The sequence below is a fragment of the Megascapheus bottae genome, chromosome 4 (assembly GCF_031878675.1).
Source record: "Megascapheus bottae isolate mThoBot1 chromosome 4, mThoBot2.hap1, whole genome shotgun sequence".
Lineage (NCBI taxonomy): Eukaryota > Metazoa > Chordata > Mammalia > Rodentia > Geomyidae > Megascapheus > Megascapheus bottae.
In genome coordinates this window covers 50,185,975-50,201,456 of record NC_143512.1, presented here as the reverse complement: position 1 = coordinate 50,201,456, position 15,482 = coordinate 50,185,975, and the positions used below count along the sequence as shown (strand labels likewise).

Below are 15,482 nucleotides of genomic sequence, written 5' to 3'. Positions count from 1 at the left end.
TATTATCCTTACTTGCTTTTAATTTCAGCTTGCTTTTTTCCAATCAGTAATCATCTATTATTGATGGCTAGGGCATCTTGGTATTTAAGTTTTCAAATACAGTTTAAACTTTTTTTCTTACTTTTCAATTATAGGAGGTATTTAAGCATAATTATTAGGGAAACTAAACGCATTCTGAAAAACGGGTTGAGATTTCCTTTCAACAGTGCTTTTGAAACACAGATAAAGCTACTTCCTGTCTCTCAGTTTCCTGTTTCTATGGCAACCTCTGTTTTATACACTGCGTATGGAGGAACCAATCAATGTGAAGAGTGGTGTTTCCTGAGCAAATTGTGACTTTTAAAAAAAAGGTGGAGGGACCGGGAGTCAGCAGTGGCACAGAAAGAAATGGAGTTTATACCGCTCTTCAGATTTTAAAAGAAAACCTTTACTTGAATCAACAAGTGTTAATATGAATTTTCTGTTCTTGGTAAGATTATTATTTAATAACAGACTGCTAGCTGGAATGAAAATATAGTTGAATTTTTTAAAAAAAGATACAATTTACAAAGATTGCTTTGTTCTGTAACATGTTTGTCATTTTATAAGGTATACTATTATTTGATATTAGACTTTAGGGTTATAAAAAAGACATAAATTCACAGATTTTCAGCCGTACATTATTTGTCACCTGTGTTACAATTAACTGCAGTAATTTATAAAATATTTCACATTTTTAATTATTTTTCAACTGTGTTTATGGGTTGGAGATGTTGGTAATTTTATAACATTTTAAATAATATTCATTTTAAGAACTTTCTGATGATTTAAAGTTTAACCTTCTCTTATTCGATCTAATTCTGATATGAACAGAGAAAACCAAGAACAGGGCTGTGTGAAATAGTTTCCTCTATCTTGCTCCAATTGTTATCTTTTATTACTGTCTCATAAGGAGATATTTGGATGTGTGTCTGTTTACCACTTTTGTATGGAGAGACTACTGCTGTAACTTAGGCATTTCACTTTTCCTGAACATAGTTTTTTGTATCTGATTTGAAATAATATTTCTTACAAATGAAAGTTCATTAATAAGGCTTAATTCTCTTGTTGAATTGTATTTGGATATTTCTAGTGTTGTGTATTTACCAAAGCTTTTGTTAAATTGGGATATTTTTATTTTCTGCATGTAACTAATAATTTTATAAACACTTAAATCCTGGAATATTTAAGGGACTTTCAAATCTTCCCAATTTATATTTATAGTCTAGTCAAAAATCTTTTGTTGCAAGAGGAGTGTTTGTTATGATGTTAATCAGCATTTAAAACATACAGAAGCAAAACATGACTGTTCTTGAGACTGATACCTCTTTTGATATTGATTGCTTTTATGATACTTATCAGGAAATGAAGTTTTGAAAATCCTAAACTCAGGCTTTCTTTACCTTGGAAACCTTGAGTATTACTTTATAGATGTAAGCCCTAATTGTAGCCACAAAGTAATAGGTTAACAAAATTACCAGCAAATACATTTGAAGTAGGTAAGAATCTGGTAAGATTTTGTCTTATATACTCTATTATTATAAAGTAATATAGCTCTTTGCTCTTAAAGAATTATGCTTTTCTGCTGTTGAAAAATTTAAAATTAATACTGTTAGTAGGGATATACACTGATGGCCAAGACCTGTAATCCTAGTTACTCAGGAGGCTGAGATCTGAGGATCACGGTTCAAAGCCAGCCCAAACAAGAAAGGCTGTAAGACTCTTATCTCCAGTTAATAACCAAAAATAAGCTCAATATGGAGTTAAGGTTTGAGCATGTAGGCACCAGCCCATGAACAGATAAGCTCAGAGACCACACAAGCCCCGAGTTCAACTCCAGAATGGTCACAAACAGAAAATGTTAGTAAGAATGTATTTAGTAGAATCAATAACATTAAACATTTTAAGCCATTTAATTTAGAAATTGAAATTGTTACACACTTAGTTTATTTTAAATTAGAAATAAAATAATCAGCACTGATAATGATATATTTGAAGGCAAAGGAGCATCTCTGAAGGTTCTAAATCTGTCATTTAATAATCTTACAGACTTACATCTAAGGGTCCTTAAGCCATTGTCTTCATTGACTCATCTCCAGGCAAATTCTAATCCTTGGGAAAGTAACTGCAAACTATTGAGCCTCCAAGACTGTGGTTAGCATCTTCAGCCATTACTCTAAGCATCACTTGTCAAAAATCCCCTATCCATGCATGGCAAAGTAGTATGTTATATTAAGTGGACTGACTTTACAAATTGCATTACATCTTCAACAAATGTATCCAGAATTTGGGCTGTAAAATCTCTTCATATTCATCACAAGACCACTGCGTTTATGATGGCCTGGCTTAAAGTAATCACAAATGGGAAACATTTGGAAAATACTGAAACAGAGAGTGTTACCTTCTGGGAGCGAATTCGTACTTCACCTACCAGTAGATTTTTTCAAGAGAATACTTTTGGTAATCCTCTAGAAACTCCTGCAGTATTGCCTGTGCAAATACAACTTACTTCTTCTGTTAACCTCAACTTGGACAAAAACAGTGCCTTACCTGTTGATGCTGCTTCAGTGTCAGGGAAAACATCTCTAATTTGTTCCCAAGAAGTTGAGAACTTAAATGAAGCTTTTGATATTTTGCTAGCCTTTTTCATTTTAGCTTGTGTTTTAATCATTTTTTTGATATATAAAGTCGTTCAGTTTAAACAAAAACTAAAGGCACCAGGAAACGCAGGGGAAAATAGACTGGAATATTACAGCTTTTATCAGTCAGCAAGGTATAATGTCACAGCCTCCATTTGTAATACCTCCCCTAATTCTCTAGAAAGCCTGGGTTTGGAGCAGATTCAGCTTCATAAACAAATGGTTCCTGAAAGCGAGGCACAAGTCATTCTCTTTGAACATTCTGCTTTATGATTATATATTGGCTCCAACAAAACTATAAAACCACATGAACACAAGATTGAATCATTCCTGTAGAATTATATATTTGTTTGGAAATAGGATTGTATGAACATAGCATTATTAAAATGTCTTAATAATTTGTGAAGTGTAATTATTCAGCAAATATTTTCTTTGGTACTACAATATTGATTGCTAACCAAGCACTGTGTTAAAAATGCTTCTCATACCATATTTAATCCATTAATAGTAATACTATGTATATTTTTACAGTAAAGAAACAGAAGAATTTAAGTACTTATAGTCTCATAGCTTTTAACACATTTTAGGTCTGCATGATGCTTTTTAATATCTAATGCTGCCAGGTATTAGGATTATTTAGACATGCTTTGTGTTTTTGATAGAGCATAAATCTAGAGCAATATGTGTAGTGACTATACAGTTAATAAGAACTGTACTGACTATTGGGTGTAACATGTGGAGGTGAACAACAGCTTTGACATTAACCTAGATCATGAAGAAGAAATAGAAATTAGCCTAATGAAGGGAACTGAGGAACATTGTATCAGAAGGGTTAAAGAAGGAGAAACAAAATGCTGCATTTCAGGAACTAAAATTCTGTACAGCTAGAGTTCTGTGAGTGGTATGAGACTTGAAGCTAGAGAAAGATTTCAGATGATGAAGACCATTGTCATTGTATGCTTTATTAGGGAGACTGAATGTTTCAAGCAGTGGAAAGATAGCATCAAGTTTACCCTTTAAAAAGTTCACTCATTGTGGAAGGAATAGTAATGTTGGAGCCTAGATCAGGATGTGGCAGATGAATGTGTGCATGAAAAGATGCTTTTGAAATAAATTGAATTGTGTTGGTGATCTGTGGGCTCATGCCGGGGTTGGGTAGGTGAGGGTTGATAGGTTTATGGTTTAGACAGTTTTATGCTGTATTTATTGAGATATGGATATAAGAGGAGTGGAAGTACTGTGAGACAATATAATGAATTTGACTTTAGATAGATGAATTTGAGATTTATGTCAAGTATCCTTAAGGAAACATGTAACAAGTACAAAAAGGTAGAGAAAGAGGTCTGTATGATCTTTATCAGACAATGTAACCATCCATTACATTGGAAGAATATATCATTTTACATTCTTTTACAGTAACCATGAGGACTTATGCTGTGGCTTTTAAATAGATAAATATGAAATATTAAGACTTAGTAGAAAATGCAAAAGCCCTCAGGAGATGTGGGTAGCTTTAATTAAGACCATTTAAAGTAGATGATAATTGGAGTAATATAGCATTTTTCTCTGTTAGCATAATTTTGTCTATTCTTTGTATATTTTTATTTTCTATTTTTGTTTGTCTTTTTTGCCTATTTTTAATTCCTATTTTTTATCTTGAAGATGATATATGGAGCGGTTCCAGTTACATAAGTAGGGTAATAAAGACATTTCTTTTTGAACAGTGTTGTCCCTTCCCTCCTTGCTCTCTACCAGTTTTTCCCTTGTGTCTCCACCTACAAGTTGTAGGTGAAGAGAAATACATTGGTCAACACAGCATAAATAAGAGGCATTTATAGTGTACCTACCGCTGACCCAGGTACTTTGTTTCATGGTATCTGACTCTTGAGGGATCATAGGACACAGCATTTGGATACTGTACTTAGTAGCAAGTAGTTTTCTTACTTGACTAATATAGAGAGACCTCGTAAATATGTTAACTTCCTTTTTATTTTTTCCTTCTTTTGTTTCCATGCTCCTCCTTTCTGAGTCCAAACTAAACCCTAGCTTGCTTTAATTTGGATCTTTGTGGAAAACTGTGATTTTTGTGAGACAATTTCTCTGGTATTTCTTCTTCTTGCCTTAATATGAAGGCTTACATTTCCCTTGCATTTTTCTTTAAAGCAGCAAGGCACCAAAGTTGTTTTAGTTGTTTTTTTTTGTTTTGTTTTTTTTTTTTTTTGGTGTGTGTGTGTGTGTGTGTGTGTGTGTGTAAGTGAGTGAGTGAGTGTCATGGGGCTTGAACTAGGCCTGGGCGCTGTCCTTGAGCTCTTCAGTTCAAGGCTACCGCCCTAACCCTGGGCCTGGGCACTGTCTCTGAGCTCTTCAGCTCAAGGCTATCACTTTACCCTAGAGTCAAGCCCCACTTCCTGTTTTCTAGAGGTTAATTGGACATAAGAGTCTCAGGTCCTTTTGTGCCCGGGCTACGACACCAAAGTTTTTATGTTCAAGTGCTGTTTCTTTGTGCTTTGGCCTATAAAGTCACTTTTCCTCAGTAACCTGCTTCTCATGTAGGAAAGCCTTTTGAACTCCCAACTTCCAACATTAGAACCGAGCCCATTTATAGTTTTATTCTTACTGTAACTGTATGTAACTCACCAGTTAAATGTCGGCAGTAGAATTTTCAGCAGATGGAAAGCTTCAAGTTAGAAAGTGTTCATGGAGGAAAGCTGGTCAAGCCTGGAAACTGGAGACATGGCTCAAGTGGTTGACAGCCTGCCTTAGAAGTGCCACCATCAGTATCCCCTCCCTCCCCCCAAAAAAGAAGAAAGAAATAGTATGCATGCATTCATTAGGGTTGAGTGTTGAGATTAAGTGTAGTTGAAAGTTATTGAAAAGAATAAAACCTTAAAGCATGAGAATGTTTATAGTTAGATTTTGTCAAAGAGCACTTTAGTCTACTCTGTAGAGAATGGATTAAAAAGAACTGATGGTAGGTTTCCCTGTTTGGGAAATTATGCAGGAGTTCAAACTAGAGACAAAACTGGCACTGTATTACAGAAAGAATCTAGAAAATGAACTTCACCACTTGGGAGGAGGAAGGGAGAGGGAAAATAGAAGAAAAACATGGGGAGGGCTAACAATGTTCAAAGAAGTAATATACTCACTACCTTACGAATGTAACTAATTCCTCTATACATCAGCCTGATAATAAAATTTAAAAATTAACCATTTTAAAGAAAAATCTAGAGAAATAGCAACAAAGAAGTCTTTCAGAGGTAAATGTCAAAGATAAGTGAAAACTGGATTCAGGGGACCAGGAGCGTGGCCTAGTGGTAGAGTGCTTTTGACTAGCATGCACAAAACCTTAGGTACCGCATACACAGAAAACACCAGAAATGGTGCTGTGGTTCAAGTGATAGAGCCCTAAGCTTGAGAAAGCTCAAGGATAGTGCCCAAGCCCTGAGTTCAAGCTCCAGGACTGGCAATAAAAGTAAAGAAAGAAAGGAAGAAGGAAAGAAAGAAAAGGAAGGAAGGAACGGTATTCAACAGAGATATTCTTTATTAAGTAAGCTAAGGAGAACTGGAGAGTGCCTTTTTTGTTTTTGTTTGTTTCAAAGACATTCATATGTTTAGTGTTGGATAACTGAGGTTTGAGATGTATGTGTGATTTCCAAGAATTGATAAGACATGATGCAGATGTCCTTTGGGTTCCTGAGCCCAGGGAAAGGGTCACTGTGCTTGTAGTGTGTAAGAAAATCTGTCTGGAGCCTGCATAAGGCAGGCTTAAAGATGAGGAAATTACCTACTTTCAATAATACATTATTTTACAAAGATATATTTTTCTTATTTCTAAGTAATTTATATGTTATAAAAATTTATTATATAAACATACAAGTAAAATCTGTTGTAAATACAAATACATATACATTATCAAATAATGCTTACATACTATACAAATTTATATTAATGTATATAATGCTTATATTTTTATGCATATATAATATGTAAATTATAATTTTATCCAAATGCTTACCACCTTTTTAACTTTAAAGCTTTGCTTTATTTTTAAAATTTTAAACTTTAGGGGCCGGGAATTTGGCCTAGTGGTAGAGTGCTTGCCTAGCATGCACAAAGACCCAGGTTCCATTCCTCGGTACCACATACATAGAAAAAAGCCAAGAAGTGTTGCTAAGGCTCAAGTGGTAGAGTTCTATCCTTGAGAAAATCCAGGGACAGTGCTCAGGCCCTGAGCTCAAGCCAAGAACTGGCAAAAATAAATAAATAAATTAATTAATTAATTAAACTTTAAAATAATCATCTATTTTATTGACAGGTAATTTCTTACTAATTGTTGTCGTTATCCTAATTATTCAGAGTCCTCTTGTAGTTGCATAACATTGTTCTATGCAGCACATTATATTCATTTTAATCTGAGCCATATGACATGTGGAACTTCCCCAGGAAGCTCATCCTGAGCTTCAAGTTCATTTTTATAAAACTTGAACATTAGCACAGTTGGCTTTTTTAAATTTGTTCCGAAGTCATGTTTTTATGATTATGTATTTGTTGTATAATTTTGTTTTCCTTGATTTCCATTATTCACAGTGGTCAAGTTAACATAACAATCAAAATCAATGTTAAATTCCTTTATACCCTACAAAAAAACCTCAAGTAACAATTTTAAATATGTAAAATAAATATTGGTTTGTTTTCTTTTGTTTTTTACATCCTTCCTCAACCTAATGCTTTTTTCCAAATAGTTTTAGACAAGACATCAAATCATCTGCTTTTCATGAATTTTAGAATCTCCTCAAATGGTTTCTATAGCCTGCGTAAGCATTTTCTTGAAATTCATGTAGAATTGAAATTTCAATATATCTGTTTAAATACATAGTCATCTTAATTATTACAGGCTTTGAAGATAATGACTTTTTTGGACACAGAGGATCAATTTGTCTATGTACTCAAAACTCAAAAACCCTGAAGTAATTGGAAGACTGATTTTCTGAAAAACCTTTTAAATTACCATTTTTGAGTTTAAAAACATCTTTGATTTTAAGGTAGTAAATTTCCACTATGACTTTTAGTTTGCCTTGTTGCTGGTATTTGTCAGGACAGCTAGATTTATTAATATGCTTTCTCATGGCCATGTGGAGAATTACTGTGTAGAAAGGATACAAGTTTCCATTTATCTGACAAAAATGTTTTCAGCCTAGGTCTTGGAAAATATCTAGCAAAAAGACAAAAAGCTATTTTCAGTGTTAATGTCATTATTTTAAAAATTCTGAAATAAGACTGGTAAATAATTTTCTTGGTTTGATCCGGTTAAATATTATAAGCCAAGAAATATAATTAAGCGTGTTTTATTTGGTTATGGCTTTCAGTGTTTAAAAACTTGTCTGCTTTCTTAAGTTGCCCTAACTTCACTTATTGCTCATATTTATAAATGCAAGAATGGCCTCAAAATTTATGTGCAATTTTTTTTTGTTGTTTTGTTTTGGTTTTGCCAGTCCTGGGCTTGAGCTCAGTGCCTGAGCACTGTCCTTGGGTTTTCTCAAGGCTAGAGCTCTACCACTTGAGCCTCAGCACCACTTCCAGCTTTTTTCTATGCGTGTGGTACTAAGGAATTGAACCCAGGTCTTCGTGCATGCTAGGCAAAGCACTCTACCACTAGGCCAAACTCCCAGCCCCACTTATGTGCAATTTTATAATTGGTGTAAGGTATCATATAGTTAAATCAAAGAAAATTGTAAAGTTATTAAAGTTCTGGTTCTTCACTAGTATGAAGAGCAATCGCAATATCAGTTTCTGCTAAAAATTGTTCTAAAAAGTTAATTTAACATATACTCTGCATTTGGGCTTGCTTCTGTTTTCCTCCTAAGAATTAATGGAAATGAAGATGTGATGTGAAAATGTGAAGCCATCACTTAGAGACAAACGGAGTATAAAATGCTCACTGCAGAAATAGCAATAGTTGAGCATAGTAGTACAGGTGCTGGGAGGCTGAGACAGGAGGATCATGAGTTAGAAGACAGCTTGGACTCTATAGTAGGACCTTATCTCAAAAAGAAAAAAGAAAAAATTGAATCAGATACCAGTTGCTCACACCCGTGTCCTAGCTACTTGAGGGACTTTGCAGGAGGATTGTGCATTGGCAGGCTTTTCTGTAAGATGCCGTTATATTTATGTATAACCTATGTACAACCTTCTATATATTTTAAAATCAACTCTAGATTCCCTATAAATACCTAATAAAGTGAATGTTAAAATAAGTAAATGCTGGGTAACTAGTATTATATTGTGTCATTTAGAGAATGATAACGAAATCCATAAATACTTAGTATATTTTTCCCACATAATTTCAGTCCCTGTTTGTCTAAACCCATAGTTTGAATACATAGATATAGAGCCTACAGATAAGAGAAGTGAATGTGAAAAACAAAGCAAACCAGTTTAGAAACATTGTACTGACAGTAGGGTGAGCAGGAGCTCAAATAATAAGCAGTCATTTGCATCTTGAGAGTCCCTAATTAGGGGGGGAAAAAACAAGCTTAGAATCAGGGTCCACTTATTTAGCGTTATGAAATGAAAAGCTGTGTAAAATTTGAAATTGTTGTTTAACAAGATAGTAAACCTTAATGCAGTCACGTTGGTTGAGTTCATTTTCAACTTAATGCAAAATGAGTTTTGGTTTGCAACTTTTGGTAAAGTGATAGTTGAGTAGTTTCATTTTGGGCCAGTGATATAAATGTAATTTTTTGCCATGTCCAAGGAACATGATAGACTTAACTTTAGTTATGTGTCAGTCAATGAATCAGAAATATGATTGTTGAGTTAAATGTAGCTGATCAGGATATTATAGAAAAAAATGAACATGTAACTTCATTGCTTAGTTTCTTAGCTCTTCATTCAAATTTGCAACCTATTTCCTGGTATGCATTCAAAACTCTACACAATAGACTTTAAGCTAGTTTTTGAGTACCTTTTTTTATTCCCAGAACCTGGCATGTTATCTGACTTCTTTCCTGGGCTCACATAATGTTGACTTAGATAAATGAGTTAAGCACAATGATCATTCACCAGAAAGAGTGGCTAGAATAAATAGCCTAGACAATACATTATGACCATCTGTTCTCATCACTGACTTCTTTGTAAATTAACTGGATGAGATTGCCTTTTCTTTATTGGTATTCCTATGTATGGTTGTAGTGTAATTTGCTACCTACCGTAGAATATTCCCTCCCTACCCCCAGAAGAATCAGCAATCATTGATTTTTTTTTCCTGCTTAAAGTCAAATGTTGGTTTTTCTAGTAGAGTGCTGTGTATTAAACTAGCATAAATCTTAAGCTAACCTTTCAGAGATTTCAGGTTCCTGTATCTAGTTACTGTGAATGTCACTTCTCAGTAAGTAGTAGGCTGATGGGTTAAGGACTGTTAGAAGAGTCTAACTCCCATTTCCTGCCTGGTGAGCAACTGGAAATGTTTCTTCTTTTATATTTCTGCCTACATTAACCTGTAAACTAAAATAAATCTCTTCTTAAGAAAAAACAAAACATATTGAGATCCAAGATGACATGGTTTCCTCAAGCTGCCTTCAGTTCTTCCACATTGTACCTGATATCAGATTTGAATGTATGAATATGAGAGGACAAGGAGATGTCATACTGAGAAATCTAATAAATTCCTACATGATTCTGGCATGATGCAAGTATAAAAGAGAAAACAGGGCAGTTTTCATCAAGACAGAAAGTCATACTGAGTTATTGACTCATATTTAAGGCTGTAACATACATGAACTTTAAGTACAAGCCTCATTTTTTTCTTCCTTTAAACTCTTTTCCTTTTGTTCTAGGTTTGCAGCTCTTTTTTTTTTTTTTGGTTCTTTCCACTTAAAAGGTCTAGATCATTTAAAAGCATAATTGGGGAAGATTGTATAACAATAAACAAGATTGATTTTTAATATGTGTACAAGTTTGAGAGAGTGCTGAAAGAATCAAAGATGAGCCAGTTTTCACTGGCTTATGCCTGTAATCCTCTTTATTCCAGAGGCTGAGATCTAAGGATTGAGGTTTTAAGTTATTCTGGGCAGACAAATCAGAGAAACTCATCTCCAGAAAACCAGAAAAAGACAATGGCATGGCTTAAATTGGAGAGTCCTCATTATGAGTGGAGAAGCCAAGAGAGAATGATGACAGGCATCATACAGTTCAAGATGCATAATACTCAAAACCTGACATGTTGAATATCAGCAGTGAACCCTTTTACAGCTATTAAGGATAATAAGTAAATAAAGCCAAGGGCCAGGAGTGTAGACTAGTGGTAGAATGCTCACCTCACATGCACAAAGCCCAAGTTCAGTTCCTCAGTACCACATACTTAGAAAAAGCTGGAAGTGGCACTGTGGCTTAAGTGGCAGAGTTGTAGCTTTGAGCAAAAAGTGTCCAGGGATAGTGCCCAAACCCTGAATTCAATCCCCAGAAAGAAAAAAAGGCTAAATAAATAAACAAAGCAGGCCCACATGAGAGCTCAAGACCCCGAGTTCAACACTCCTAACCTCTACCCCATACTGGCGGGGGGAGGGGGTGAATGAAATAAACACAATGCTGAAATAACTTGTTACTAGAAGTTTTTATAGGAATACAGTATATCCGATCTTTTAAAAAGGTGCCATTATAAATTATTCCCATTGAGGGGAATGATTTTATAATAGATACAATAGAGAAAAAGTCTTAAGTTTTCATAGTCTGGTGTGTGTGTGTGTGTGTGTGTGTGTGTGTGTGTGTGTGTGTGTGTGTGTGTGTTGCTGTTGTCCCTTTATGCCAGGTGTGTGTGTATGTGTGTGTGTGTGTGTGTGTGTGTGTGTGTGTGTGTGTGTGTGTTGCTGTTGTCCCTTTATGCCAGGAAAGTACAAACTTACTCTGTTCTCTGTGGGGACAGTTTCTCCAAAGTGCTTAATGGGCATTAATTAAGGCTCATCCTTTTGATGATTATATATTTAAACCTGAGTGCTTTAAAGGTAATTATAGAATAATTAATATAATAACCTTATATTCTTTCTTTGTTGAATATTGCCTGAATAGTTCCCTTTTGCTTTTATTTCTTCCTCCTGCCTAGAGCCAAATCTTCCTATTCAAAACCAGATTGCATGTTTTCCCTCCTTTGGGCCATAGTTATTTTTCTCATTTCTGAATTTCAAATTTAATCTGTCTCTGACACTTAATAGATACTCCAGGGTAAGCATTATTTTCCCTCACGAATGGAACTACTTTTTTTTTTTTCCTCCTGGTCTTGGTGCTTGAACTATGGGCCTATGTGCTTGTCCTTATGTTCCTTTTGCTCAAGGCTAGTGCTCTACCACTTGAGCCACAGTTTCACTTCTGGCTTTTTCTATGATTAATTGGAGATAAGAGGTATTTGGCTTTGAACCCGATCCTCAGATCTCAGCCTTCTGTGTAGCTAGGATTACAGGCATAAGGCACAGGTGCCCAGCTGGAACTATTTAATATTCATGCCTTAACATACTGCACTTGGCTGGCAAATGGCTTTGGGAAAGTTTATAACCAGTATTTTGTTTATAACAGTATTTTGAAAAAAATGCATGGCATTAGCAATTCTATTGATACCCTATGAAATTTACGGGTTTGGGTGTTTTATTTTCTGGAAGTTATAAGTTTGGTGTTTCTAGTTGATGGGAAAAGAAAAGGGAATTGACGGGATTGTCTCTCAGTAATACAGAAAGAAATGCCTGGTGAATGTTCTGTATGCTAATCTAGAGGCCTTTGTTAAATAATATCAATGTTGCGAGCTGTCAGAAGGCTAAGGTTAAGCAGTCTCTACCTGCCTTTGTATGCCATGATGACTTAGTGATGAATTCTCCAATGAGAAAAGAAAATGGAAAATGTCTGTCTTGTGTGATGCATTCATATGTTTTTTGAGACCTAAAGAAACATACAAATGGATCACACAACTGAATTTTTAATTTTAAGAAATCTGAGCTTTCTATTTTTTCAAGTGTGTTTCTCCACAGACCAAATAAGATGTAGATTTATATGTTTCCTTAGATTTTTTTTTTTAGTTCTTACCCAAGGTAAATATGACATAAAAATAGATCCTTATGGAAACAAGGTGATTAATGCACAGATAAAAGTGTATCAAATGGGCTGGGAGTTTGGCCTACTGGTAGAATGCTTGCCTAGTATCCACGAAGACCTGGGTTTGATTCCTCGGTACCACATACATAGAAAAGTCAAAACTGGTGCTGTGGCTCGAGTGGTAGAGCATTAACCTTGAGGAAAGCCCAAGGATGGTGCTCAGCCCTGAGCCTGAATCTTACTACGTATGTTTGACATGTTCAGTCCCCAGGACTGGCAAAAATGTATCAGAATATCTGCTAGTTTTTAGTTAGCCCATTTGGTTATTTAGTTCTCAAAACCTAATCACATTTGAATATAGAAAGACAAGGTTTCAGCTCTGCAAAGGAAGGACATAATTCAAATTGAACTGGCCTTGGCAATTACTAAATATATAAAAAGGTAATTATACATGTTAATGAGGTGTGAGAAACAGAATTTCATACCTTGTAGGAATGACGCTGTAAATTCCCTAGAGGAAAATTATAATTTGTTTAGAGAATGTGAGGCCTTGACTGTCACACACACACACATGAGATATATATATATATCTTTCATGCCTAGTCTGCCCTTTCTATATTTAAACACACTAGTAATGTTATGAAAGAAATTTGTAATATCATGTCTAAAGGTATAATTTTTATTTACCTTAAGGATTATATTTTGAAAGTTTCTTTTGTGTTCCAGAAATAAAATTTTTCTTTATATTCAAGATAGTATATAATTATTTAAATTACTTGTTCAAATAGTCCAGCAACTCTGTTTTGTTCTTTTATTCTAGTGTTATCCAGGATAAATTCTGTGGGATTATTAATATCTCAGTGGAAGGCCTCCATGATGTCATGACAGAAGATCCTGAAACAAGAACTTACAAAGAGTGAGTGGACGATTTAGTTAATCATATTTGAGGTTGTCGAACAATTAAATACATGCCTCATGATTTTTGTTTACCGTCAATCCTATGTACAATATGGAAACTTGGTGATTTTGTCTTACATTAAAAGTTTTTGTTAATTAGTTTGCCTATAGAATTTAATATTTCATCTTAGAATCACCTTTATATAATCATCATATTCTGAATTGGACTTCTTGGATATAGTTGTTGTTTTATGATGTCACATTAGATTTTTAAGAAATTCCAAGTGTATTTATTTTAAAAGATATTTGGATGTTTTTCCTTTTTTAATCTTAGAATGTTTATTTAGCCTTAAAGAAGCAAAAAGAGAAATGGAATTGGGTTGTTTTGTATATTCATTGAAGCCTCTCTGGTACCATTTAGGTATAAAGGGATCATATAGTAATTGACTAGTTATAAAAAGTAATAGATTAAAGCTGGCACTGGTGGCTTATGCCTGTAATCCTTGCTACTCAGGAAGCTGAGAACTGAAGATTGCGGTTGAAAGCAAGCCCCGCAGAAAAGTCCATGAGACTGTTATCTCCAATTAACCACCATAAAACCAGAAGTGGCACTGTGCTGAAGTGGTAGAGTAGTACCTTTGAGCTGAAGAGCTCAAGGACAGTGCCCAGGCCCAGAAATCAGGTCCCACAACTGATAAAAAAAAAGGGGGGGGGAGGGAGGGCCAGGAGTTTGGCCTAGTGGTTGAGTGCTTGCCTAGCATGCACAAAGACCCAGGTTTGATTCCTCGGTACCACATACATAGAAAAAAAAAGCCAGAAGTGGTGCTGAGGCTCAAGTGGTAGAGCTCTAGCCTTGAGAAAGTCCAAGGACAGTGCTCAGGCCCTGAGCTCAAGCCCTGGACTGGCAAAAAAAAAAAAAAAAAATAGATTAAGTAAATTGTTCTTTGGATGAGTAATTATTTACAATTGTGTTATGTGTTATCAGGAACATTAATAATCTGTAGTTTTATACTCTCCTTTTTTTAAATCAAGCATTGTATCTTTTTTTGGTTAGAATTATCACTCATTTCTATTTACTAATATTAATAAAGAAAATACCTCTTGTAATGGTCATCAAGTCTGGATGGAATTCTAAGTGCTTCTCTTAACAACAGTGGACCAGTTTTCTTCAGTCATATTGAAGCTTTTTATGGCAAATGAGAAAGATGGTCAGTTCTATCCTCTTTTGTTGAAAAATATAGAAAGCAGATACTTGTCCTTGAATCTTACTATATATGTCTGACACGTTAATTAACTTGGGGGAAAACAGCAGCTATATGAAGTAGAAATATCAGCTATGTGTCTATAAACCACAATATTTGATATAAACGAATTAGAAGGTGAAAGATTTACTCTTAAGTTTTGAGGATTTAGGCCATGGTTGCTTAGTTTGTGTGCTTTGTCAGAATATCATGGTGTTGGGAATGTGTGGTGGTCACAAAGCATAATGGACATATAGGGAAGGACCAAGGCAAGAGACAGCCCTAGGGACATTACTTCCCCCCCTCCCCAACCATGACCTCTCTAGTGAGCCCCAAAATAGCACCACAGGCTGGGGACTGATGTTCCATGGACTGGCCTATGGGAGACATTTCATACTCAAACAAAAACAAAAGTGATGTATGAAGGCAGTTTTTTATTTGTTTAGCATTTTTTTCCTGGAGTTTGAACTCAGTGCCTGAGTACTGTTACTGAGCTTTTTTGCTCAAGGGTAGCACTCTACCACCTGAACCACTTAGCTTGAAAGCAAAATGTTTGCATAAGGAAAGCAAACTGTGGAACCAAGTGGAAAGTGTTGGTATTCCTGGGTAACTA

General features: G+C 35.0%; 2 protein-coding genes across 7 annotated transcripts in view; both read left to right on the top strand.

Moving 5' to 3' along the window:
• Window positions 1–15,482, top strand: part of Ipo11 (importin 11) — a 121,588-nt gene that overhangs the window by 98,141 nt on the left and 7,965 nt on the right. For 5 of the 6 annotated variants that reach the window (XM_090331881.1, XM_090331878.1, XM_090331880.1 and 2 more), the window contains one exon: window positions 13,552–13,647. In XM_090331881.1, coding sequence (XP_090188007.1) covers window positions 13,552–13,647 — 96 coding nt within the window. Of the gene's footprint in view, window positions 1–2,067; window positions 2,163–13,551; window positions 13,648–15,482 lie in introns of those variants that run through there. The other variant, XM_090331882.1, reaches the window with a different exon arrangement.
• Lrrc70 (leucine rich repeat containing 70) lies at window positions 2,215–3,001 on the top strand. The gene has a single exon (XM_090331885.1). It carries the CDS (start codon window positions 2,226–2,228, stop codon window positions 2,928–2,930), a length of 705 nt encoding a protein of 234 aa, XP_090188011.1. The 5' UTR covers window positions 2,215–2,225; the 3' UTR covers window positions 2,931–3,001.